Genomic DNA, 25,068 nt, shown 5'->3' with positions numbered 1-25,068 from the left:
CGTACAGTAAAAAAATGAAACCACTCAAGTAAATCTTCTGGTAATCTCTTAGCTCCTTCCTTATCCGAATCCAAGAAATATATTTCAGTTCTGGAAGTGCCACCCGCACGTTGATAACGAGCCTGTCAACAACAGAATCCACAAAGCCAACCAGGCGCAGCATTTTCTCTTCTTCTTTTATGAGGACCCATTCTATATGCCGCCAGCATTTGACAGTGACATGTTAAAAAGCTGTGTGCGTTAGTTCCAGTATGTCTGGCAGCTTAACAGTCTTGTTACTTCTCGGCCCGAATCCCGCAGCTTGGCTCCAGATCAGTTCTGTTGGGTACATATTGTAACGGTACAGTAGCAAATGTAAAAATACAGCATTTGTATGATATGCTCGATGCTGTGAAAATGATTGTTTTTCATGTTTTACTATACTTATCTACCTCTGTGGTATAAAACGATGGACATAGTCCAAATAAAGATGATTTGTTTTTTCATTTTTGCCTTAAAAATTAAATTGTTATATTTTCTTAATTTAAATAACTTTTATGAACAGTCTTTCATAAAATACTGATAATTAAAAATTTGTATTTGAAATGGAAACAGGAATTTCGCGTCCAAATGTAATTGGAAACAAGAAGACGTGCATTATTCTAAAAAATAATGATGAGTTTTATAATTACGTGATATAGGTATTTCAAATTGAATGAGAAAAAAAAATGTCACTGAGGAGATTTGAACCAACGCGCTTGGTTCACATTCCAATACGCTACCGACTGCACTGCACATTTATCGAATTTTTTTATATCAACTGGATTATAATGCTGGGGAAACTTCAAAGCCAATTATCTCCATAAATTTATGGAAAATATTAAGAACAGCATATTCCTGGGCACTTTTTAACCATATTCCACACGTGTGTTACACTACGAACAGAAAGCAGCCTCAGCCATTTTTATACTACACATTAGCAGTGTGATAATCAGAGCACAATGCTACAGAGGCTGTACACGATTTTTGAAATAACAACATAGCTAATGCGTGATTAAGAAAAACACTGATGGCTGTTAATACATTTGAATATCTTAAAAGTTTCATTTAACGTAACTTAGTAATAAGGTATCTAATACATGAGTAGAACCTACTTCCAAGATCATAGCACCACCAGTGTGCATGTGCTACAGCTTCTGACCAATCATCACGTTTGTGTTTGTTTACATCAGGTTTATTCTTATGATGAACAGATTACATATGCAAGTGTTTCTCAACTGTGCCCGTCTGCAACTTGACATGTCTTCTTTACGGTAAGTAGCAATCTAACTTTTCCTACATTGTAGATATTCTTATCTGGAGTTTCCACTGTCTGAAGGATATGAAACAAAGAAAACGTAACTACAGTGAAAGAAGATCCCCGACAGTTGGCAGCACTGTTGCCAACTATCAACCGAAAATTACAAATGGCTTCAGGAGAACAAGTCTTCTGTAGAGTTGTGGCAACAATGGAATGTTGCTGTAGAGACATACAGATATATGTGATTAAATCACGTAGACGCGCAAAAGCAGCCACACCGAGCATGCTGACACTGTTAGGGATCTTGTTTCGTGAGCTCTATTATAGGTAAATTTATACAAAAGATATTTAGACAAAAAAATAACAATTCATACTAAAATACAGCTATAATTAATAACAACTTTCATTTTAAAATTTCCAAATACATGCATGTTACAAATAGCTCCAGGCTTTCAAGAGTAACACCTGATATTTACATGCATGTAATCACAGTATTGGTGACCCATAACACAATATTTTATTACATTTAATACTACCATTAATGAGAGTTTTAAATCCTGTGGAACTTTTCTTGCGAAACAGATAAAATTATGTCATGTAATTGCCACAAATGGTAATAAGAACACAATTAAAACCTTTTATTATCTGTAACATTTGCAATACTTTTAGACTGATGTCTTAACTTTGGTACAACAGCCACATCATTTAGACAAAAATAGACATAAAAATCAGTCTTAGTGTTACCATGCTTCAAATATGAGTAAGTTATTTAATTATGAAGTCATGACAATTTCGTAGTAAAAAATATATATATTTAAATTCTACATATACATAGTATATTTAAAAAGTAAATGGCAATTAATCCATTCTCTCTTTACCTGGATTGCATCTGAGGTAAAACAAAGTTCATAACAGTCACTCACGCCAATATTTGGCACAACACTACACAGCAGTGAATGGCATTAATCAGACATCATAGATAAAAATTTATGCTCTGCCTATTAAACTCCAGTCAGTTTTACATTCAAGCATGTAAAAATGGCACTAAATGTATTAATATATTTCTTTTAATACAAACAAAAAAGAAAGACCTAATCACATTTCATTAAAAGAACTGTGCACACCACACTCAGTTCTGCATTGCTATCACACTTCAAATCGGAGTAGCAACTGGGTCATTTCTGTCAGATTTTTTAAATAATCACACCGGTATATTCCACTGTTTATCAAACCAAACACTCATACAATAACACCTTTTGCTTTACTGGCAGCATGCTGCTAATCAATTTCTTCCTTAATGCCCAAAAGACGTTCACTTGATAGAGATGAAGAGAGGGGTTGCTGGGCATAGTTTTTAATTTGTTGCAAAGAGATAAGTTGATTAGGAAATGTGTTGGATGTGGGTTTTGGAGCATCAGACACAACACCAGCTGACAATGGAAATTGACTTACTGTTGACGGAAACGCACCATGCTGAGGCAAAGGAACAGCTACATAAGACAGATACTGTGGAGCAGACGTCATTACCTGTGAGGCAGGATTCACATGCTGGTTGTGCTGGGTAAGGTGATTAACGTGCATGAGCCCGCTTACAGTCTGGAATGGGGGAAGATTTGAAGATGCGAAAGTTTCACTCCGAGAGATGGAATAAACAGAAGTAGGATTAGGAACAGATACCGAACACTGTTGAGATTCAGATGTCTGCACTGGTAGCCTAACTGTACTTATAGCATCTCTGGGGCTATGATCTTTCGTGACCAGATTTTCACCCACATCATCAGCACTCTCTCCATTGTTTCCACTGCGATCAGTGTCTTCATCCTGTGGCTGGTGTGTCACGCCTTGCTCAAGGAGGTCACGAAGTTGGGATGCTGCAGATCGCTGCTCTGTAAATGGGGAATTATTCATCTGTCGCAAGGCCATATTTTCCCGTGCAGCAGCCTCGGACAAAACATTACTGAAATCTGGAGATACCTTGGCCCAATATGTCTGAAGGTCAATAGCCGAATAGCCGTCTGCTTCACTACCTTGTGGATGAGCTGGAACATTTGGTTCAGCACTTGATAAAGGTGGTATCTTGTCTGTCCTATCTGCATGTTTCTGCATATGCTTTGCCAAATGCACTTCCTGTGTGTATGACTTCCCACAATATTGGCAAATATGGGTCTTCAAGTGTTTAGACTCCTTGTGTCTGGGAATATGTTCTATGAGGGAGGGCTCATCTGCAAAACATTTATGGCAAGAGTTGCATTTGAAAGGCTTATCCGTCTGGTGGCAACGAGAGTGACTGTGAAGATTACTCAGCTGAGAGAAAGCCTTGCTGCAGCCTGGCTCAGGACATTTATACGGTTTGTCACCTGTGTGGGTACGGATGTGCTGCTGCAAATGGGAGAGTTGAGTGAAGCTTCTCTGACATATTTCACACAGGTATGGCTTGATACCCAAATGAATTCTAGTATGCTGTGTGAGGTATGAGCTGTTTGCAAATGCTTTGGAACATTGTGTGCACTTATATCTTTTCGTGTCACGTGCCTGGACAGTATCTGCACTTTGAGGCCTCTGTAACATTAAAACAACAAATATCGTTAACTCACAAGCTAAAAATCTATGCAATTAATACATTAATCATAACAATAGATAAGGTAACCAAAAGTAAATATGGGCAATTTACCAAGCACACAAACCAAAATTATAAACATATCCCTCCCACACTGCTCTATATATACTATATATACATATTTTACCACCACACACACACACACACACACACACACACACACACACACACACACAGAGAGAGAGAGAGAGAGAGAGAGAGAGAGAGAGAGAGAGAGAGAGAGCAGTGGTACGAGAAAGATACATATTCATCTTTCAGTCAGGTGGACACATTAATCCTCTGACTGCTGGGGACGTAGAGAGAGAGAGAGAGAGAGAGAGAGAGAGAGAGAGAGAGAGCAGTGGTACGAGAAAGATACATATTCATCTTTCAGTCAGGTGGACACATTAATCCTCTGACTGCTGGGGACGTGTAAACTCTTAATGCCTCGCTGTTTCCCTGGCGCACCTGAGGCGTATATGTGATATCTTGGACCTTCCCTACAGCACTAAGGAAGTGTTTACGCATCCCACATCATCGGCCTTCCCACTGCTAGGGATTAGTTTAGGCACACTAGTAACAGTTCCCTGAGCGCTACAGATATGTATACACGCAGAGCTGCCTTTCCGCCCTGCTCTTAGAGTAGCTGTTTAATAGTCTGACTGTGTAGTTTGAGACAGCTTATATGTTTGTTGCTGTGTTCCCTCTTTGCAAAATTCGACTTAGATTACTGTATTTACATCAGTTTTCTTGTTTTCTGCATGAGAAATGTCACGTTGCCGTGGTTACACAGATAAAGAAATCCTGTATATGCTCACTAAGAGTGACAGAGAATGTGAATTATCGGACATTGTTAACAGTGATGAGTTCAACAGAATCTCAAAGCTGTAGTCCTAAGCCCTTTACATCAGAGGGGAGAGCAAGAATTACAGTCAACAGTTCCTCTGAATCTGAGGAATCAGAAAGTGACAGTGAAACGGTTAGGAAAAGAGCGCACTTAAGTGACACATTTGACTGGAAAGTAACCGATTTCCTGCCGTTAAACCATTACTTCGATGTCTCCAGTTCAGGACACAAATGTCAATTAGATACTGACCCAAGCATTCTTTCATTTTTTGTGATATTTACGAATCAAGAACTGTTGCAATTTATTGCAGACAAAACAAATCGTTTTTAGGTTTACACCAGACAAAATACTACAGAATCTGTGAATTCTCGCTTGTCAAAGTGGAAAGACACTGGATTTGATGAAATGTATTGTTTTGTTGCTGTTTGCCTTCTAATGGCCCAAGTTAAGAAGTAAAAATTAAGTGATTATTGGTCCAGAGAGACACTTTTGAACACACCATTTTTATGCGAAATTATGTCCTGAGACCGTTTTTGACTACTTCTGAGAACGTTACACGTCAGTGATAACTCTGCGAGTACTGGAGGCAACAGTCTATTTAAAATTAGGATGATTGTTGACAAAGTTTATAAGATGTTTTGCAATTCATTTCGCCCACATCACAAGCTTTGTATAGATGACAGTCTGTTGCTGTTCAAAGGACGATTATCTTTTAAGCAATTTATTCCAACCAAGTAAAGTGGATTCGGAATAAATACATTTGTATTGTGTGTCTGTCAGAGTGGGTATATTTTAGATTTTACTGTATATACAGGTGCAGCAACAGCAATTGGGTTCCACAATTTGGGGAGAAGTGGCGACGTAGTGGCAACTCTTATGGGACCATACCTGGAACTGGGTCATATTCTGTATGTCGATAATTGGTACTCCAGCCCAGACCTGTTCCTCTGGCTTCACAACCATGGAACAGCCGCATGTGGCACTGTTCATAAGAATAGGCGCAACATGGCAAAACTGCAGAAGAAATTAAAATGGGGAGAAATGGAGTTTAGGTACACTGACAAAGACCCTGCTATCTAGTGGTGCGATAAGAGAGAGGTGTACATGTTGACCACAAGTCATACAACACAAATGGTTGGAACAGAGGAGACTGACAGAAATACTGGCAAAAAAATAAAGAAAGTGCAATGTATTGTAGATTACAATTCAAGTATGGGTGCAGTTGACCATTGTGACATGTTACTGAGCTCAGTGGGATCAGTGCATAAGACTGTGAAATGGTATAAGAAATATTTTTTTCACATTCTGAATTTGTGCATTCTAAATGCTCATGCTCTCAATCAGTCGGTAACAGGGCAAAAAATGGCATTCACAGAATTACACTTTTCTCTTGTAAGGGAGATTGTGGAAAAATACGCTACAGAAAGCTCAAAAGCTGGTAGGGGAAGGCATTACGATGACGAGAATCCTCTGCGATTCACAGGGAGACATTTTCCGGCTGTTATTGTGAGTGAACATTCGCAGAAAAGTACGCTAATATGCAGATGCGTGGTTTGCACAAAACAGAAAGTGCACTGGTAAACTAGATACCAATGCAAAACTCGCAATTTTCCATTATGTGTTGTACCCTGCTTTGAGACTTATCATACAAAGAAACATTTTTAACTATTTGGAAGTAAATTTCACAAAATTTAGTGATGCTTCTGAAGGAATTACTAAAAAAGAAAAAAAGTCTATTTTTTTAACTTCGCCAGTGCCAGTCCAAAGCCTGGATCGAAAAGAAGGATGAGAAATAGATGCAACGGGTGTAAAATTATTCGAACAAAGCCTGACTTCTTCATATGTAGCAGTTTGTTGGCAAATGAATGGACTTGGTTATTGAGATTGCGCAATACCTGTACCATGGCGAATGTGATTACGCAGAGTGCATTACGCCAGTATAACAAAACCCATATATTAATCTGTGTACGATACATTTAAATTATTAACATGTAACATGGACAGTTATACTCTTTTATCCTTAGTAGTACAAATGTAGATCGCATCGGTCTACTTGTACAAAACATGTTTTCCATAACTGATTGAAACGCCTTTGATCAATGAGAAACAACATGCCAAAGTTAAAATTCTTTTCTCAGTGCGATTTTTCTTGTTACTTTGCCTCTGTTGTTAGCCAATATTGAAAATTAAACTCAGTGTTCTGGGGAGGGTGGGAGGCTTAAAATTTGTTTTTCAAATGAGACCTGCTTTGAAGCATTAATAGAAAGTGGTATTTGAAAAAGAAGTATCGAATATACCCTGTTTTCATCTTTTCATAAAAATCAACACCTTTTCGACTAATTTGTAGATTATTGGAAAATAGTAAGGGAATAAAATTTTTTATTCCTTATTGTTGTGTCAATCTATTGCACTCTAAATTTCATTTTCATCATGCATTCACACTACTAGATATGCTAACCCGAAGTTTACATTGATTTCGGGCCTGATTTTCACACCTCACTTTCATTCCAGTTGTACAGCTTGGTATGTTTTACAGAGCATAGTTTTTTAGACTTTGTAAAAACTACAGAGGAAAAGATAGAAAAGGAGCTGAGTGGAGAAGAGCATGGGTTTAGGAAAGGAAGAAGCATGATCGACCTGATATTTTCTATCTGTCAACTGATGGAGAAAAGTTGGAAGTATAACAAAAGGGTGACAACGATTTTTATAGACATAGAAAAGGCATATGACCCCGTTACCAGGGAAAGACTCTGGGAAGAAATGAAGAAGATAGATACAGAAGATGGATACATTAATGTAATAAAGACAATGTACAGAGGACATAATTGTAGAATTAGAATACCATTGGGGAACTCTGAATACTTTGAAATATGACAATGACTGAAGCAAGGAAGTATTCTATCTCCTGCACTTTCTAATGTTGTGGTGGAGGGAATGAATAGGGCAGTTAAAGATATAGTAAAACAAAAAGACAAAAAGATGATTTTTGCAGATGATATGGTAATATGGGGTGATAAAGAGGTAGACATACAGTTACAACTTGATGCGTGGAAGGAAATAATAAAAAGGTATGGATTAAAAATAAATAAAGATAAGAGTGAAGTAATGGTATTTGGAAGAGAGAAAGGGATCAATGGAAATATTAACTTGAATGGAGAACCTCTCAAAGTGGTAGAAAGTTTCACTTATTTAGGGAGTGAAATATCTAGGATGGAAAAATAACTAACGACATTAATAGGAGGTTACAGAACAGAGGCAATTTCTACCAAACAATAAAACACCTGATTTGGAATTTAGAAAACGCAAAACTCCTTATGTATAAGAATTATTACTTCCCTATTGTCACCTATGGTGGAGAAACATGGACAATGACAGAAAGGAACTGGAGTAGACGGCAAGCAGGGGAAATGAAATTTCTCAGAGCAGTTACGGGAAAAACAAGAATGGACAGAGTAAGGAATGTAGAGATTAGAAGGACCTTAAACAAGAAAGTATGAGAAAAGAAATTGAGAAAAAGAGATTAAGATGGTATGGGTATGTTAAGAGGACGCATGAGCAGGGACTCCCCAAAATTATGGAAGAACTAAAGATGGAGGGGAAAAGACCTAGAAGGTGCTCAAGAACACAGTGGTAAATGGGAGTGAGAATATCTGTGGAAAGGAGAGCTGTGACATGGCAACAAGTGGAGGAAGAAAAGTGGTGGAAGGACTGAGCAAAATGGAGAGAACTCACCAGCACCCAGACCCAGCAGTAGCTGGAATGGGATCCATATATAGATAGTTTTTTAGCGAAGTCAAAACAAAAATAACGCATTTTAGACATTTTTACTAAATCTTCAATTTTGCACTTAATTCATTCAGTACTGAAAAGTGATATGGAAATGAAACTTTCTATTTAAGAACCTTGTGTTGTTAAGTTACTACATGCGAAGTTTCACGTTCGTCATAGTATTAGTTCAGGAGATGCAAGAAGCCAAACTTTGAAATTTTTTCGGGCACCTATTTTTTTGACTCATTTACCAACAATTTTCTGGCTCAATATGGTTCATAATTTTTTTTCATTATTAATCTTAAGAGAACGCATAAAGTTGTACAAGATGGCCAAGTTTTATTTCTTAACAAAACCTATTGCCCAACATATTAGAGCTCAAAGTTGCCAAAAATTCATGCTGGCTCTGCGCAAGTCGTATTCAGCCAAGAAATATTCAGCACAGAGCGGGTTGGACAGCACGGACCGATCCAGTCCCAGTGGCAGCTCCAAGGGACACGCACACAGCGCAGGTAGATGGATTACACCACAGGCCACAGCACCTAGCAGGTGGCATGCGTCCAGCAGTCAAAGGGTTAACATATAAGATGACCTAACAATTACCAACAAAGTTAGAAACTATGATAAAAACCCATGATACAGAAAATATGGCAGCTTAATTTATGTCAAAAATTCTAGCCAAGCAAAACAAATTTGAAAGTGAGAGACAAATATTAAATTAACATTAGGTTCAGTCCTAACTGCGCTGTGCTACACAATACAAAACTGTTACATTAACAATTTCACCCTGCGTAACTGGGTTTGAAATAACCCACACACAAAACAAGATCAGTACTTGTATTTTATGGAAGTGATTACTGGAGTTTAATATGAAGTTAGACTTCAATATTACATTACTGATATTCAATTTACAAGCACTGCCAAAGAAAGCAATGAAAATGCTATAAAATTTTATAGAATGCAGGACATCTCCATATTACCCAAATTACATTGGCAATTACTAACAGTATAAAGTTGTGTGGTGTGTTTGCAACACTTTCAGATCTACCTGCAGTTTTTTGAACTGTCACTTATTTTTATGCCTGATGGGCAGATAGGCACAACAAAAAGACTGTCACAAACAAAGCTTTTTTTTGCAACTTTCCTTTTCACAATATTGCTACGTTCCATCCTAGATTTTCCATTGTTTTATTTATGCCAGAAGGCTAAAAAAAATTGTTCAAATGGCTCTGAGGACTATGGGACTTAACTTCTGAGGTCATCAGTCCCCTAGAACTTAGATCTACTTAAACCTAATTAACCTGAGGACATCACACACATCCATGACCAAGGCAGGATTCGAACCTGCGACCGTAGTGGTCGCGCGGTTCCAGACTATAGTGCCTAGAACCACTCGGCCACTCCGGCCAGCCCCAGAAGACTCTTTTTAAGTCACGAGCAGATGGAATATCATGTTTAATGCCTTTTCAAGAACAAAACCGTTGCATACAGAGCACAAGCCCAGATCGGGCAAAATATTAAGAAGCAAATTGTTTGAACCTTTTTTCAATGGAAACATTATTTATAGCAACTGTAATTTTTAATTTGGCATTTTATATTTTATATATTTCAAATCTTTAAACATGTACTGACATTTTAAAATTGTGTGGCATAAGTACAGCTATCTCGAATTAAATAAATAAATAGCGCAGCTTCTTGTTCAATCTCATGATCAGTGAACCCCCATTCCACGACTTCGCCTGGATTTAAAGCACCGTGTTCCAAGTTTACACACCTCTTTACATTTCAGAGCCAAATCTTAACTGCAAAATATGCAAGTCATTTTTCTAAAAAGCAAAATACCATCATTGTGTGTAAAAATTAACACACACACAACAAACAAAGCAAAAACAGTCCGGAACACTATTAACCAGTAATGGGCGCCCTGAATAAATTTCATAGTTGAGCAAAAGCTAGAATCAAAACAATTGCTCACAGAAATTGTTGGCCATCAAACATTATTTCCTCACTTTGGCAGCGACAATTTGATTAATAATAATCAATCAAATGTAACTGAATTTAATTTGCTTTATCAATACTGTATACACCACTACAGATGGCCCGCAGTTTTAAAAAATACAACACGTGTGAATATTAAAAAATGTGGTAATTCTCCTGGCAAGACTGACTTTCCCAGTAAAATGTTAAACTCTTGTACTGACTTCATAAGATCACCACTTAGCTATAATTAATCAGCTAAAGACTAAAGGCAAGATTCCTGACACTTAAAAACACACATTTAACGCATTAACCTAAAATTGTGGTGGCTAGAGATACCTACAGGCTGTTCACTGCTGCGGTAAATAATCTCCTATATGTCAGTGTATGTATTTGCTCCAGAAATGATGATGCGTAAAATCTTCTCAGGTATTGTTGAAAGGAAAGTGTGGATATTATTTGAGGACCAATTGGATGAAAATCAGTGTGGGTTTAGGCCTCTTAGAGGTTGTCAGGACCAGACCTTTAGCTTATGGCAAATAATGGAGAAGTGTTATGAGTGGAACAGGGAATTGTATCTATGCTTTATAGATCTAGAAAAGGCATATGACCGGGTTCATAGGAGGAAGTTATTGTCTGTTCTACGAGATTATGGAATAGGAGGCAAACTTTTGCAAGCATTTAAGGGTCTTTACATGGATAGTCAGGCAGCAGTTAGAGTTGGCGGTAAATTGAGTTCATGGTTCAGAGTAGTTTCAGGGGTAAGACAAGGCTGCAACCTGTCTCCACTGTTGTTCACATTATTTATGGATCATATGTTGAAAACAGTAGACTGGCTGGGTGAGATTAAGATATGTGAACACAAAATAAGCAGTCTTGCATATGCGGATGCCTTAGTTGTGATGGCAGATTCGATTGAAAGTTTGCAAAGTAATATTTCAGAGCTAGATCAGAATTGTAAGGACTATGGTATGACAATTAGCATCTCCAAAACGAAAGTAATGTCAGTGGGAAAGAAATATAAACGAAATGAGTGCCAAATAGGAGGAACAAAGTTAGAACAGGTGGACGGTTTCAAGTACTTAGGATGCATATTCTCACAGGATGGCAACATAGTGAAAGAACTGGAAGCGAGGTGTAGCAAAGTTAATGTAGTGAGCGCTCAGCTACGATCTACTCTCTTCTGCAAGAAGGAAGTCAGTACCAAGACTAAGTTATCTGTGCACCGTTGAATCTCTCGACAACTTTGTTGTATGGGAGCAAAAGCTGGGTGCATTCTGGTTACCTTATCAAGAAGGTTGAGGTTACGGATATGAAAGTAGCTAGGATGATTGCAGGTACTAGTAGATGGGAACAATGGCAGGAGGGTGTCCACAATGAGGAAATCAAAGAAAAACTGGAAATGAACTCTATAGATGTAGCAGTCAGGGCGAACAGGCTTAGATGGTGGGGTCATGTTACACGCATGGGAGAAGCAAGGTTACCAAAGAGTCTCATGGGTTCAGCAGTAGAGAGTAGGAGGAGTCTGGGCAGACCAAGGAGAAGGTACCTGGATTCGGTTAAGAATGATTTTGAAGTAATAGAGTTAACATCAGAAGAGGCGCCAATGTTAGCACTGAATAGGGGATCGTGGAGGAATTTTATAAGGGGGCTATGCTCCAGACTGAACACTGAAAGGTATAATCAGTCTTAAATGATGATGATGATGATGAATGATATTTTCCCCCTCAATAATATTATTTACTTGCACTTTAATGAAAAGTTTTTTAGATTGACATCTTAAAAATTATTTTTTTACTTCCAATAATGGAAAGAAAATCATCTTATTTACTGCATTTATGTAAATCACTTATATGAATGATTACAAAGAATTGAAGATTTGATATTTGTTTTTTAATTGAAAGTTTTCTGTTAGATCACTCAAGAGAAGAATCTAGACAGAAAACATTCATTGAAGTGCAATTTGTTGCCACTCTAGTATACATTCTCAGGTCACACAAATGGTATCATTTGATCAGATGAGCCGTTTAAAAGAAAGAGAAACAGGGATTAAAATACTAGGAATAATTATATTTTTGTTTGTTGCTCTTGACTGTCTTTCTCTACTCATAACATGTTTTCTCCAATTTAGTGTTCTGTTTACTTTGTCAGACATGTCACTGTGTTGTACTCCTGGTGGAGTATGCTCAAATACCACACACCAAATTATATGACACATCATCTGTGTGAAGTAGCTGTTTACTGTGGCAAAGGAAGAATCTCCTATAAGTGCCTGGTAATCAATGTTCGGATTTCTCACAATTAGCATTTAGATTCTCTTACTCTTTTCAGCTTTGGCAAGTGTACTAAAATATTGTTCAGAAACTCAACTCTTATGTCTTTGTCAGTTTCTTCTGTCTCAATAAACAGTTCATATGCATTACAAAACAAGCAAATGTCCTCTGTATGAATTGAAAAAGTATCATTCTGACACTTGTTCACTGACACAGTCTCTGTAATACCTCATCATTATCCACAAAATAGGCACATTTGTAGTGACATTTAGATCAGCACTCATGGACTGTCTTATCTTACTGTAGATGTGCATTGAAAATAATGTGTTATGTAAGACTTCATTTTAATTGTAAATCTGTGATTTCAAGAATGCCTGTCATATGTAAATGCAGCAATCAGTTTAAAAATAAAAATAGTTTATTTATAATGATTCTGGAAAACCTGCAAAGTACTTATGTGACAATTCATGTAATTGTGTTGTGCCATGTCATTTGTATTAGCAACTTGATATTTACTTGTGAAAAAGTTTGCTATTTTGTAATTCCTTTACTTTTGATGCTCTAGTTACTCACTCACTTGATACACCAAATGTGCAAAGAAATTAGCCCACACAGTGTAAGATTAAGTCTTGATGTGAAACAATACAATAAAAGTCTTAGTTCGCATCAGACTTGCTGTTTTCTGTATGCAGGATGTACTGAGCCACAGAAATGAGCTATTTATATATGAAAGTTGTGACAAAATTGAAATAATTTAGGAGTAAAGGAGTCCATTCACCAAATAGCATAAGTGTTGACTGATCGACAGGCACATACTAAAGAGAGAAAATATTCTGATGAGCTAGAGTACAAAAATATACACAGAAATACCCATGCAAGTGCCCATCCATTGTGCTGGCTGGACACACAACACTGGGATTGCAGTTCAGCAGGTAGTCTAGGGTAGAGTGGGGTGGGGTGGGGTGGCAAGCTTCCCTCTGACAACCATGCCTCCATCCTTGCTACCCTCCCTGTTTTCCTTTCCCTGTTGCTTCATAACCTGGGTTGTGAGTAACTAAATCCACTTTCCCTTCTTGCCTTTCTTTCCCGTCTCTCCTCCCTGATGAAGGAACATTTATTCCGAAAGCTAGGAACTTAAATTTTCGGTTGTTTTTTGTGTTTCTATTGGCTGTACTGAGCAGAGGCAAGTACTGGCCAGCCCCTCTATCTCTTTGTTAGTAATAAGTAATAGTTTTTAAGACGCCAATCTAAAAAAAAACCCTTGCGGTTAAAGTGCAAATAAATAATATTGTTGAGGGGAAAAATATCATATCTGGAGCAAATAGGTACACTGACACATAGGAGATCATATACCACAGCAGTGGATAGCCAACAGTAGTCTTCAGACACCACAATTTTAGGGGATTGTATTTTCTCATCACTAGCTCCCCTTACACCAATAAAAATTATAACTTTCCATGCTAATCTGAACCTCAGATGAGGTCTCTGTCTTGCTGCAAGCACAATTTCGAATTTCAGAAGAAATCACTCACAAAATCAAATACAGAACAGACCATTCTGCCTGTCCACCTCCAACCTGAGATGACAAACTGCCAGCACCTGCTGTATTCCACATACTGGGCAGTGCATGGACAGCACTTTAAGCTACAGTCTGTGACGGGGAACAAAAACTTGTTAATGAAGCTGCTGTTGGTTGCTTGCGGTATCATACCTGACATCCAAAATATTTAGTAGCAAAGTGGAGAATTTTGTGTCTTTTGCTTAAAACTATAATGTGTTGTCCATATGACTGTAACAGGAGAAAGGTAGACTTAATATAGATATATAGTAAGTGTAACAAGGATGTAATACAACAGGTGAAACTCTGCACCCAAAATGGAGTCATCCACAAATACATAAAACTATTAGTCTTTTCATGGGTAATTTGTACCGATGTTTCATTTTCTACATTCATTTAATAATAATTTTATGTATTAATGCAGGTAGAAGGATTTGAATAACATAATGCAAAATGGGCAAGAAAGAATTAAGTAGACATTTTAACAAGCGATTGCTGTTCCAGTTCATGCAATATATTGAAACAAAAATATTTGTAATGAGAAAATACAATAGTATGTGATAGAATAAGCATGTACAGAACTGTGTAAAGTATTAGTTTTAAGTATTTGTGTATTGTGAAATGTGTTTCTAAACAAATGTTGGTCAGATATATAGGTGTTAATTTGACAGGAGCAGTGTGTCACATGACAAAGCACAGAACAGAGACACAAGACTAAGATCATGGTCTTTTGGTGTTTGGGAGCCAAACGGATAAGATGGGGTACAACGGCGTGGGGTCACACGCATTTTGATTCCGAGGCAGGGTCAGGCATACAGGTTTGTTCAGCGCCTAATCTTTGGGTTATAAGTTTGTGAGCTGTGAACATACTGGGATTACAGCGAAAGTGATGTAGTGAGTGTTTATTGCCTGCCACTGCTGTGCTAAAACTATTTACAGACTTGACTGGACCACCATTCATAGCTAAGCAAGTTTCTATGAATAAAGCAACTATATAAATCTAACGTGTGCTAAACATACATTAATATCCTTAATTCTCGATTTCATTGGTTAATTACTCATATATATCTGTATTACACTACCTGACCTCTTAGCCACTTTAATAATTTATGTAAGGGCATAAAGCAACCGTGTGCAACAAAACCCCTGTGCAGTCGAGCCATTTAACAGGTTGTGTGCTCGCCCTGCTAGCAGCAGTAGTTACCACTAACTATCGGTGATGTCGCAAGTACACATAGAAAACAAACACTGCCCAAACAGGCATAAAGCTGCCAACTGGTGGCCATGTAATTCTCAACCCTTAGGCGTCACCGGATGCGGATACAGGGGGGCTTGCAGTCAGCACACCGCTCTCCCAACCATTGTCAGTTTTTAGGACTGGGCCGGCCGGGGTGGCCGAGCGGTTCTAGACGCTACAGTCTGGCACTGCGCGAGTGCTATGGTCGCAGGTTCGAATCCTGCCTCAGGCATGGATGTGTGTGATGTCCTTAGGTTAGTTAGGTTTAAGTAGTTCTAAGTTCTAGGGGACTGATGACCTCAGATGTTAAGTCCAATAGTGCTCAGAGCCATTTGAACCATTTTTTGTGACTGGTTCCGCTACTTATCAATAAAGCAGCTCCTCAATTGGTTTCCCAAGGGCTAAGTGCAACTTGCTTGCCAACAGCAACTGGCAGACCCAGACAGTGACAGAATCAAATGCTAACCAAGCCCATCAGCACATATCTTTGGTGATGTGACGGGAACCCGTGTTACCACTGAAGAAGTCCACACAATTTATTAAAAAATATGGTTAGTTTCATTTTGAGAATTTTCAGGGTGCTTTATTACTGAGGAAGAGAGATTTCTAATTGCCAATAGGGCTACATATAATCTTCTTCTTCCTCTTTTTCTATCACACATCGCTGCCAAAGCTAACTTTACTTGTTTTCAGTTCAATCAACCAACATGTTTTTTGTGGGAACATTCTGCTGTTGTGGCATCACGTCTGATTACAATACCTAAGGAACAGGCCTGAACTAATGACACTGATGTTACATTATCATTAGTTCATCTGAATTAAACTCATTTTCATGCTGTTGCTTTCAATAACTTTTAAAATATATAGAAATAGCTAATTAAAGTTTTAGGACATGTATACTAGTTGCAATCTATTGACAACAACATACAGTGTACTCTCAATTATTCGCGTGCAGATTATTCGTGCATCTAAAAAAATGATGTGCAATATATTCTCTAGCAAATAGCAATAAACAACCCCTGTGTGACAATAAATGCAATTTCAGTCGTTTAAGTATTGTTTCCATTGTTATCGGCCAGCCTGTTCTATTTAAATTGAAAACAAACAGTTATCTGGTGTTAATCAGCATGTAAAAGTCAACAAAACACATTAAAGGATATTTGTAACATAAATGATGGAGAAATAAAAGAATATCAATATCAGAAAAGGAAAGTTGCCACTCACCATATGGCAGAGATGCTGAGTTACGATAAGCACACCAAAAAGATTCACACAATTATAGCTTTCAGCCATTAAGGCCTTTGTCAACTTTATACGATGATTAAATAATGCAGATGAAAAGTGGACTGTATTGGAAATGTCTCCCAGCCAGAACCCCTGCTTTTAAGAGTGAAGTTTGTGCTCCTGATTAGAAATCATATGAAGAATGTGTTCCAATTTTGTGCACTGCTAATGCTTCTGGGAACCACACAGTGAAACTACTAGTGATTGGGAGAAAGAAGATCATTCGAGGACATCACAGCAAGGCTGTTCTATTGCTTGAGAATACTGTTTCACATTCTTATGAGAGGATTCTCATACCTGAAAATGGTTTCACCATAACTACGTTTTTACCTTCTAACATGACTGCCATTTGACAGTCAATGGACCACGGCATAATTGCATTGGGAAAATGACACTACCAGGATGGTCTACTGATAATGCTAGTTGATGAGGTTGATGTAGTGGTGTTTTGTCCTGGAAGAAGTTGAAATTCTAGATGCCATACATGGAATTTCTAATGCCTGGCAGGAAATCACGCCACATACATTAGTTTGATCATGGAGGAAAATTTGTCCATATATGGAAGAAAGAGATTTTTGAGGTTTCAGTAATGAAGACATAACAACTGCGTAAATAATGAATCTACCAATAGCTTCAAATGGTTTTGAAGATGCCAATGAAGAAACCTTGACTGAGTGGCAAAAGACCTATGCTTGTAAACCCGGTCTCCAGTACAAATGTGACGCCAAAATCGAGACCACTGCTTCACATGAAAACAGAGTGGGGGTTAGTGCATGTGAAAGTTGTGATGAAGACAGTGACCTCATCTGTCACTGTATCACATTTCAATAGGATGATACTGTTCTAGACTATCTGGGCCAGAAGGGGTTTCAGTAAAGTGAAATTATTACTGCAAAATAATTTGAAATGCATTTCAATTCTGTGCATCACAGTTCTAACCTCCATCACAGAGGCATCAAAAGAAGGGGCGAAATTTGGTAACTGGCTGTGACAATCTTCCCATTCTGTGATGCGTCCATGGTAGCTTTAGCCAGAATTGTGGTGAAGTTCATGCCAATGTGACATCATTAACCCACCTTACACGTCACTGGAACTTCTGAGCTGTGGCCTTGCTATCTGTAGTGTTGGCTAGCCAAGCGCTGTGATTTTGCACCATGAGAGGAGGCTGTACGCACCTTTGAGACAAATTTCAATCTTAAGCGTCACAATGGGTGGGAATTTTGGGGTTTCGAAAAAGTGATCCTGAAGTTCTGTTGTGCTACTGCAATGTAGATGTGCCACCTCATCTAATGTCCACTAATAATCTGGGTGAATTGGTAATGTCACTGTCCCCCAAATTCATTATCAAAACTTACTCCACCCAACATTTGTAAGACCCCCAAGTTATGCAACAATCATTACACTGTTGTTGTCGATGGAACATTCCGACTCTTAAAATGCACTGAAGAGCTCTACAAGCCTACTGGTCATATGAAGTGCAGGTAAGTAGAAAATGTCTCAGAACTTAACCCTCGAGCAGGCATGCCTATGTACAAAGTGCACCAACCACAAATAACAATGTCTTGTAGTATTCCACTGTTGTTTCACAACTGCAAGCCCAAATCTATTCCTTCATTATTGCTTCACCTAACACTGTGATAAATTGTGTTGCCATACGTCCAAGAGAGCAGCAATAATATAAAATAAACAGTGAGCTAACTCAGAAAACCTTTACAGTCCAAGCAAGAAAATGACCCAGATTCTGAGCTAGCAGCAAAATCCCATTAGGCACTTGTATGTGAGATAATTAGCAATTAAATAATCAGCTGGCTGGGATCTGATGCAACTGCTCTGTTTAATACTTCGAGTGGGTCATTACTGTAGGATAATCCTTGTACTCGGCAACAAAATAATATAATGAAAGTTTATTTTATTATTGTTTAATTAAACAGTGGTTTACTGATATAATGTAAGCTTATTTTATTGTTGTTTAATTGAACTAAGATTAATCCGTTCTATTACTAACACATTTTTACCTCGGTAACATAACACAGCTATTCCTGAAATGTGTAAATATTAAGGTGTGCGCCCACTCATGTTGTAAAAAAATGGCATGCCAACTCACAGGTTAAGAACAAGTGAAATAAATCTTATGCTACAAAGTCAATAAGTAAAACTGTTGAGTGTTTGGTATCAAATGGATATAATTTTCAACAAAATAATTTTCACTTTAAAGGTTGCATACCAGACAGCAATACACAATTTCTTATATAGTTACCAATAATGTAAGAAATCTTTTCTTGTCTGCAGGGAGGTATGAGAAGCCAAAAGAATTATTGTTAGGTTCAAGTATGGCTCAGGAGTGAAGCCAGTCACAGTAATCTGCCTCTACAACACACATAGTGGCAACATACTAATTTCTGGTACCCAATGGGGGATAAAGTAGGTAATCAAAGAGAACCTACAGTGTCCTGCAAAGATCTTTAAATATTTATATTAACAAACTTGTTTACTGTTTATTTGAAATGATAGTTGTGTTGGCAGGCTAAATTAGGTTGAAAGATGATATCAGCAAGTGAAATGATATGACGAAAAGCTCACCTACGCCTATCAAACAGTGTAAATAGTTACACAGACCTTGACCACAGGGTCATGTTTTGCTATACATCATGGGCCACAAATTTATTGCTACAGTTACGGTGTTGATTTAATTAACTTTCGCGATTTTCTTTTTAATATACTGAAAATTTTGTCTTTGTTGCCACGATCTGATACAACTGTTACCAATCAAGCTGCAAAACACTTTTCTGGCTGCTGTTTTCTCTTTCAATACTTACAATTGAATGCTCATATAGGCACCCTTCCCCCCCCCCCACCCCCCTTGCAGTACTATTAAACATTGACCTCAGCGAGTGCTGTCAACATTGCTCTGCTAAACATTTAAGTAACAACACTGCAGTTGATCTAGATTACTATTTCACTGTTGTATAATAAATCAGAAATTGTGACTGCATGCAAATTACTGCTTGACTTTTAATATGGGAAACAGTTATGAGCATAAATGAAATAGTACTCACTGTGGATATTTCGTTAAATATTTATATCTTCAACTACTCTACCATACTGTACAGCAGTTCTTTCAGAGAAATAAAGGACAATATTGCTAATTTTTTCCATTGTAAAGCAGCTTACCTTACACAATTTTCCTAACCTGCAAATATGTGTCAATTTCCACTAATTCTGAGAATAAAAATGGTGAATTATACTACAAACAGAGGAAACTATACATTTTGCATTGAATGTGTATGTACATTAAATCACAGACATATCTTCAGTGTTAATTCCATTCCTTCTTGTGATTCTATAAAGATACACTAATATTTAGAAGATTGTTATCTAAAAAAAAGAAGGGGGAGGAAATGACAGAAACTATAAACAATATAAACTAAAGCAAATTAATCCAGTATAAAAGCATCACTCTACTCGAATATATTGCAGGCTGTATGATTTCAAGTGTTTCTCATTATGCAATATGCTGTATGATTGCCTGATTCCCTTAGACTAAAATCTGCCTTCTCATTCAATTTGAAACATTAACCATTACAACCAAATTCGTTAGCATAATTCTTGACAATCATCATGAAATTTCATAATAAAGCTCACACTCATTGTGCTCAATTCAAAGCATGTAATCATATTCAAAGTAATTATACAATTTCTTACTTCTCACATTTCTCAATACTCTTTGTTTTTGCATAGTTTTATCAAAAAGTACATACTGTTTTATAGAAGTTTCCTTTATAGTCTCACATTTTGAAAAGCAAATGCACACAAACGGATGTCACACATACCTAATCAAAATAAGAAATAATCAGAAACAAATTTGAAATTTCTTCTCTAAAATGTGGAATGTCCTTGACACTACAGCAAATTCAGGTATAAAGTGGGGTGAAAAATGTTCAGTTTTAAAATGTGCATACTAAGTTATGCACCATTATTAAATGTACATCTCAAATGATTTATTGTTTGCTTCTACAGTTAAGAACTACTCAGGGTCGAATACAAGCATTGTGTTGTAAAACCACTGGCAATGTGCATTAGTATAAACACTGTGAATAAAAACGACAAATGCTGAATTAAAATGTTATAGGGGATAAAACTCTGTTTTTGATTTCACACCCATAAAAATTATTGTTGTCACAAACAATTTGTGTATTTGGGGAAAGGAGGGGACTGCAACTGACATTCATAGTTGACTGTATGACACTGCCAATATGTACCACTCACATCAAGATCAATATTCAGAAGAGATACAACATTGACTCAAATGGGGAAAGTGAAGGACCAAGAAATCCACCCAGCATCAAGTTTAAATGATTTATACAAATCACTAACAATTAAATACAAAATCTTGCTAATAATCTGAGATATATACAATATTTTCTGAATTCATGGTTGTCTCTTGTTTAGTTGTGTCTATTATTAATTATATTTTCTTCTGAAATGTGATGCACAGAGTGAACATGAGGGAACATTTCTGAACACAAACTATGGGTCAGCTGTCAGCAGAAACAGCAGTAATATAGATCAAGGCAGTCTGTAATTCCCTTACCTACCACAGACAATTGCTCTGTCCATTTCAGGACAATGAATAATAACAAGGGACTATGAAGTGAGATGGTGTGGCTATGCTGGGATGAAGATTGTTTATTCACCTAAAGCAACTTAACGTACACTACATTGTTATGATGATGTTGCAGATGTTAGAACTATCTTCCTCTGAATGTACACTAATCATAAATAGCACAACCCAAGAGAAGATTGTATTGAATATATAATTATACAAGTGGATGTATTGAAATAGTGGGGAAGGGAGCAGGGTTCAGAATAAGTATTGTTCCCACTAAATACTCTTCCTTGCTTTTTCACTTTCAAACTTCTATCTTCAGGAAGGGATTCAAATGCCATTTTCCTTTTATACATTTAAAGACTTTTCAGTTGTTGGTAACAAGTATTCCAAACTGATGTTCTACACTTATCTGCCTGACAAAATATACAGAGGGAATGCTTGTATACAGAAAGAGGTGTAAAATGGCTTAGTTGGCTCTACTGTTAACATCACTCCCCAGGCAGAATAGGGCTACGTGAACCAATACCAGTTGAATAAGCCAAACAGCTATATCATGCAGTTCATGTTGACAGGTACACCTCTCAGTAACTGACTAGTGTCAGGCCTAATGATTTTATAGTCTTAACTGCTATTCACAAAATTAATTGTACAACATACCTGCATAGTCAAATGCAACTTTCATGACATCATCTATTGAAATTGTTCCACAATTTCTTCTGTTCTATGGAAAATGTAATCATCATTTGGATGGCCTTTTCCAAGGTCAATGAGTTGTGCAGCCAATCCGTTTGCATTTCACTATGTAATCACATAATCCACAAAGGCATTTTTCAAAAGCCATCCTAGTTTCTTTAAGGAAGAAAAGAGAATAATTTGTCAGTATTTAGTAGCTACGTTTAAACACATATGACAATACAGACAACACCACAATAACTATACAATGCTCAACTAGTTGCAAAAAGTACATAAAGTCAAGCTTGTGAATACAGAATTGTTCAATGTGTACCAAACACTCAAACCTGAGAATACAAAACATACTCTTGTGAAAATCATTGTGACACAAATACTGCGCTGACACAACGGACGCGACAGAATCGCAGTTCTCCCGTTTTTCTATAATCATATAGGAATATTTGCGCAGAACATTAGCGTTATATTATCATTCAGTTTTTATCCCGACAGCAAACAAATGTCTTCTTTAGTAGTTAACTCTGATTGCTTGTAAAAATGCCTGAATGATCCAACATTCCGTTTTCACAAGATTCGACAGTAAATGTATAAGATACTACTTTTGTACTCTATAGCATAATCTGAGGACTTGTCGAACTGCGAAATACGAGAAACATTCTATTTCACAGTTTCACTTCTGTAAGCGCTTTATTAAATGACATAAGATACAACTGACTCAATGGAACATATTGCTGTGCAGCGCTGAACAATTTGCAGTTATCGCTAAAGAAAACTCACACCTGACGAATTCGGTGACATCCACGGAGGCTCTCTTTGTCTTCAACATCGAAGCACCTGTTTCCGAAATTCTGCAGACAAGTAATTCATTACTGTCTCATCCTCACACATAACGAATATCACAGCTTCCGTAGCCTGCTTCAAACCAAACAGAGTAAATAAACACACAAACTACTTGCAAAACACATTTTTTGTTCATTACAAATCATTTGAATCAAAATAGACGCTAACCGGCAAAGAGCTGAAAAATTGTGAATTGGACAGGGATCCCAACATCTCTGAACACAATGAAATAAGAAATCACTGGAACACTTGTTAGAGTTGGCTACATGAATTAGGTAACGATCAACATTTGATCTCTGACTTCAATAAAAATTCTCGTTACGAAAAAAATTAACTGTTTGCTTTTTATCATACACCTGAAGCGCCAAAGTGGAGGACAAATTTTTGCTGCTCGCAAATAACGAAAGTTCGTACAGCGTAAAGTGTGCTATGTGACTTAAACGTGTAATCTATGTTGCAATACGTGATAAATGTGGATGGTTTAAATGGCTCTGAGCACTATGGTAATTGTGGATGCTGCAGGAAGCCTAGGTTACACGGCGCCTCTGGTGTGCGCAACTCCTTGCGTGAAACGAGACGCACGCAAATGGTTTCGCATACGTCTGTAGACACGGCGCCACTTCAGTTTCGTCGCTTTGTGAGTGACGTGTAGTCTTAAGGAAAATGAAAGTTTTGCCAGCTGTACGAGTTGTGGCGGAGTTTATGCTTATTTGCGTGATATAGCCATGTAAAAAAGATCAAAAAATAAGAAACGTGTTTGGGTTCGTGACTGGATAAAGAAAAAACGTCAGCTCGATTGCTCAGCGATCTTGTTGAGAGAAACTACGGTGGAAGAACTTAGAAATTATTTTAATCATCTTAGAATGTCATCAGACCAGTTCGCGGTTCTGCTAAATGCAATTCATAAAGTAATAAGGGAAAAAAAGCTGCTGTAAATGCCAATCAACACAGGCCGTTCCGCCACATCCCGTCAAAGCATTCTACAAATCATTTCAAATGGTGTCATCCACACTGGCCGTCTCGTCCCGTTACTGCATCGTTAATGTTTCTTGATAAGGAAGTTTTCATGGCTAACGTCATCCGTCCGTTGTTGATCACTTGATCCCCAAGTTCATTTCCTTCTTACAAATGGCCATGCGCACATATCCAAATTTCTTTCCATTGAGGTTTTAGTGGTTGATATCAGCTGGTTTTAGTAAGATATTTGCTATAAATCTGTTTCGTTCCGTTACTTATTTTTTAAATTTATAATAAATAACGAAAGATTAATTGAAGCAGTAAGGCAGAAGTCTGAATTGTATGACATGAGCGTACCAAATTACTTGACCTCTACTACATTTATAAAGAGGATTTTTATACATACCACTACCAAAGTCCAACATAACAGTCGCGACACCCACTGCTGTAAAGCCTAGTTTACACAACGACACTGGATTGCGTCACTCGTTGAGTGGAATGAGTTGCACGCAAATGGTTTCATATTTGGCTGTAGACACGGCGACACCAGTATACAATTCAGTTTCGTCGTTTTGCGGGTCCTTGAGTAGTGTCTGAACTGAAAGTATTGACAGCTTCACGTCACACGAGTTGTGTTGGAGTTAAAGCTTGTGCATGTAATTGCTACAAAAGGGAAAAAAAAACAGTAAGAAACGTGTTTCGATTCGCGACTGGATGAAAAAAAGACGTCAGCTCGGTTGCTCAGCATCCATGCAAAAATTTATAACGGAAGACCCAAGTAATTCTTTAAATTATCTCAGAATGTCACCAGAACTGTTCACGTTTCTTCTAAATAGAGTTAATTATGCGATACGGAGTAAAGGTACTGTAACGCATGAAGCACTGTCACCAGAACTGAAATTACATATCATATTGCGTGCATTACAAACGAGAACATTTGGCATGATACAAGATGCAATTTTAGTTGGTGATGACGCTTTTTCATTAACACCAATAATTAATAACATTAACAGCAATAATTTTTCGAAGCAGGCCGCGCTAAGAAGAGAATAGTTTGCACACTACTCTCTTGAAGATAGATCTGAACAGTGGCAATATTTCAAAATTTCATATGTGAATGAGGAGCGCTGCTGCAATGTTTTAAGTAGATAAA

At 37.5% G+C, this 25,068-nt stretch overlaps 1 protein-coding gene across 2 annotated transcripts; it reads right to left on the bottom strand.

Annotated features, from left to right (window-relative positions):
• Positions 1 to 1,646: 1,646 nt before the first annotated feature.
• LOC126277911 (zinc finger protein rotund-like) lies at positions 1,647 to 23,217 on the bottom strand. Of its 2 annotated transcripts, XM_049977478.1 has the most exons (4): positions 23,127 to 23,217; positions 22,898 to 23,030; positions 22,086 to 22,277; positions 1,647 to 3,838 (listed from the first exon to the last, which is right to left on the bottom strand). In XM_049977478.1, the coding sequence occupies exons 3-4, from the start codon at positions 22,089 to 22,091 to the stop codon at positions 2,558 to 2,560; spliced, it is 1,287 nt and encodes a 428-aa protein (XP_049833435.1). In that variant the 5' UTR covers positions 22,092 to 22,277; positions 22,898 to 23,030; positions 23,127 to 23,217; the 3' UTR covers positions 1,647 to 2,557. The 2 variants fall into 2 exon arrangements, with proteins under 2 accessions (XP_049833435.1, XP_049833434.1); XM_049977477.1 differs by having other exon boundaries at positions 22,896 to 23,158.
• Positions 23,218 to 25,068: the final 1,851 nt, after the last annotated feature.

This window comes from Schistocerca gregaria, chromosome 6, assembly GCF_023897955.1.
Source record: "Schistocerca gregaria isolate iqSchGreg1 chromosome 6, iqSchGreg1.2, whole genome shotgun sequence".
Taxonomy (NCBI): Eukaryota; Metazoa; Arthropoda; class Insecta; order Orthoptera; family Acrididae; genus Schistocerca; species Schistocerca gregaria.
Note: the sequence above shows the minus strand (reverse complement) of the source record. Positions and strands in the feature narration are given on the sequence as shown.